This window comes from Acanthisitta chloris, unplaced genomic scaffold, assembly GCF_000695815.1.
Source record: "Acanthisitta chloris isolate BGI_N310 unplaced genomic scaffold, ASM69581v1 scaffold3465, whole genome shotgun sequence".
Lineage (NCBI taxonomy): Eukaryota > Metazoa > Chordata > Aves > Passeriformes > Acanthisittidae > Acanthisitta > Acanthisitta chloris.
The window spans coordinates 1-2496 of record NW_008675197.1 but is presented as its reverse complement, the minus strand read 5'-3'; the positions used below and the strand labels follow the sequence as shown (position 1 = coordinate 2496).

At 42.2% G+C, this 2496-nt stretch overlaps 1 protein-coding gene across 1 annotated transcript in view; it reads right to left on the bottom strand.

The window, feature by feature from the left end:
• LOC103803088 (zinc transporter 5) overlaps positions 1-1878 on the bottom strand; it is a gene marked incomplete at its 5' end in the record, with an annotated part of 5635 nt that extends 3757 nt beyond the window's left edge. Inside the window, 2 exons of the mRNA XM_009075626.1 lie at positions 474-644; positions 1802-1878. Coding sequence (XP_009073874.1) covers positions 474-644; positions 1802-1878 — 248 coding nt within the window. The remainder of the gene's footprint in view (positions 1-473; positions 645-1801) is intronic.
• Positions 1879-2496: the final 618 nt, after the last annotated feature.

Here is a 2496-nt window from a genome sequence, read left to right as displayed (position 1 = left end):
GAGGTGGTGGATTCACCATCCCTGGAGGTTTTCAAGAGGAGACTGGATGTGGCACTTAGTGCCATGGTCTAGTAACGACAGTAGGGTTGGACTCAATGATCTTTGAGGTCTTTTCCAATCTGGCTGAATCTGTGATTCTGTGATAATAAAACAACCCCACCAGGCAGGTCAACCCTGTGATAAAAGTCATTAATGCCTGTGCAACGTTAGTAGACGAACCCAAGATGTAATATCTGAGCTAGGAAGATGAAATAAAAATTATCACATAAAACAGGAAATTAAGGTATTGCACAGATATAAATCACAATAGAGAAGAAAAAAACCACAAAGGAAACCTTTCAAACAGAGCTTACTACCAAAACAAATAAAACAGCTTTGCTAATCTTAGAGGCATTTTAAAGGGAAGATAAAAACGGCACTTTGCAAGCAGAAGCATCACAAAAAAGGGTTTATCTTTGTGCTTATTGTCTTACCTCTGTTGTCAGAGAGAGGACAATGACCCATGGGCACAACAGAAGGACGGAAACGAGATGAGACAGAGCTTGGAGACGCTTGGCTCCACCTACATCTACAGATAGTTTCCGGGAAGCCATGTGAAAACCAACCTTACAGCACAGTGCCAGCACCAGGAGCAGCACTCCTCCCTGCAAACATAACATCCTGTCAGCATGTCTTGAGAGCCAAAAACATCACTCCACAGTTACACTTACACGGAGGAAAGATTATTGTGCTTTCCTTAACTTGGCAACAAAATTCAGAGACAGGATGTTTCCTGTAGTTGTTACTCTAGCTAAAAACAGTAACATTAGCACACGTGGTTATACTTAGCAGTATTCACAACAACCTAATATGATTTGAATTTTAGAACTATCAATGGTGTTAATGAGCAAGAAACAGTAGCAAAATGGTAGTGAACAGCAGAAGGAAGAAGAAAAATCACACAAAGCTTGTTCCACTATCAAAAACATGTTGACAGCATCCATCAACCCCCAAAGGGTCACATCACCTTGTCCCCTAAGCCCTTCATAACCTGTTCATCCACTTACCTTTAATCACACCATATCACATTTCTTCACAACATTTTCTTTCACAAGATGAATCACAAGATACATACACAGAGCATCTCATCTCCCTGAGATCACTCCTGCCTCCTGCACTGTAAACCAGCCTAACATGTCATTTTTATATGAATACTTTCTCAGCTGCTCAGTATTGGGTTTTTTTCCCCTGTTTTACTCCTCAATGCAGCCACTTTAAGCAGCAAGACTAAGCTAAGAGAACAACTCCATCAGCCAGGCCAAGCCTGTACAGTGAGATTATGATACTCAGTTACTCACAGCACCAATTACAATGGGACTCTACTGCTGAGGAGCATCAAGAGTCTGTGTCTTCAAATACAAATGTCTAATGTAAAGGAAAGACTGAGGAAATATACAGAAGCAGCAACAAAACACAGGCCCCAAAAATGAGCAAGAAATTGCTTGTATGCGAAGCATTATGAACAACCAGAACACTGATGGCAGAATACTTCATGGCAATTTTGATGAGTCCTTTTATGTTATGCATCACAGCAAAGTCCTTATCAATAAGTTATACATGTTGAATCTTATAAGGTTTGGGATGCTGTGTCAAAGCTGTTTATACTCCAATCAGGATGTAAAAATTAGAATGCTGGTTCAGTTCCACTGGGGATGTTCAGCTCTTTGGTTTTGACTTAGGCTTGGATTAGCTCTGAGATGGTGAAATTCTTACCTACAGAAGTTAGAAAAATATTAAACCTACTAGAATACAAGTTATTTACCTTGTGATCTGCAACACCCAGGAAAGCTATGATGGTATACAGAACATGGGTAAGAGCACTGTCATGATGGCCCTCAGCTAAATAAAGAGAAAAATTTAGGAAAAGTTTCATCTGATGACATTTATTTAAAAACCAAAGAACAGGCAGAGGTAGCAGAAGACCACAGAAAGCAGAACTAAGCAAACTAAGCTTTAAGGTTCGTTGGCACATTCAGGGCAACCAGGGGATCAGGCCCAGCCACCATGGGTTTGTGATAAGCAGGTCCTGCCTGATCTACCTGATCTTCTTCTGTGACAGGGTGACCTGCTTAGTGGATGAGGGAAAGGCTGCAGATGTTGTCTGCACAGGGCAACCAGGGGATCAGGCCCAGCCACCATGGGTTTGTGATAAGCAGGTCCTGCCTGATCTACCTGATCTTCTTCTGTGACAGGGTGACCTGCTTAGTGGATGAGGGAAAGGCTGCAGATGTTGTCTGCATGGACTTTAGTAAAGCCTTTGACACTGTTTCCCACAGTATTCTCCGGAAGAAATTGGCAGCTCGTGGTTTGTACAAGTGCACTAGTCACTGGGAAAAAACTGGCCAGACCCAGAGAGTGGTGGGGAATGGAGTTACATCAAGCTGGCAGCAGGGATCTGTACTGGGGCCAGTACTGTTTAACGTCTTTATAAGTGATCTGGAAGAGGGAATTGAGTGA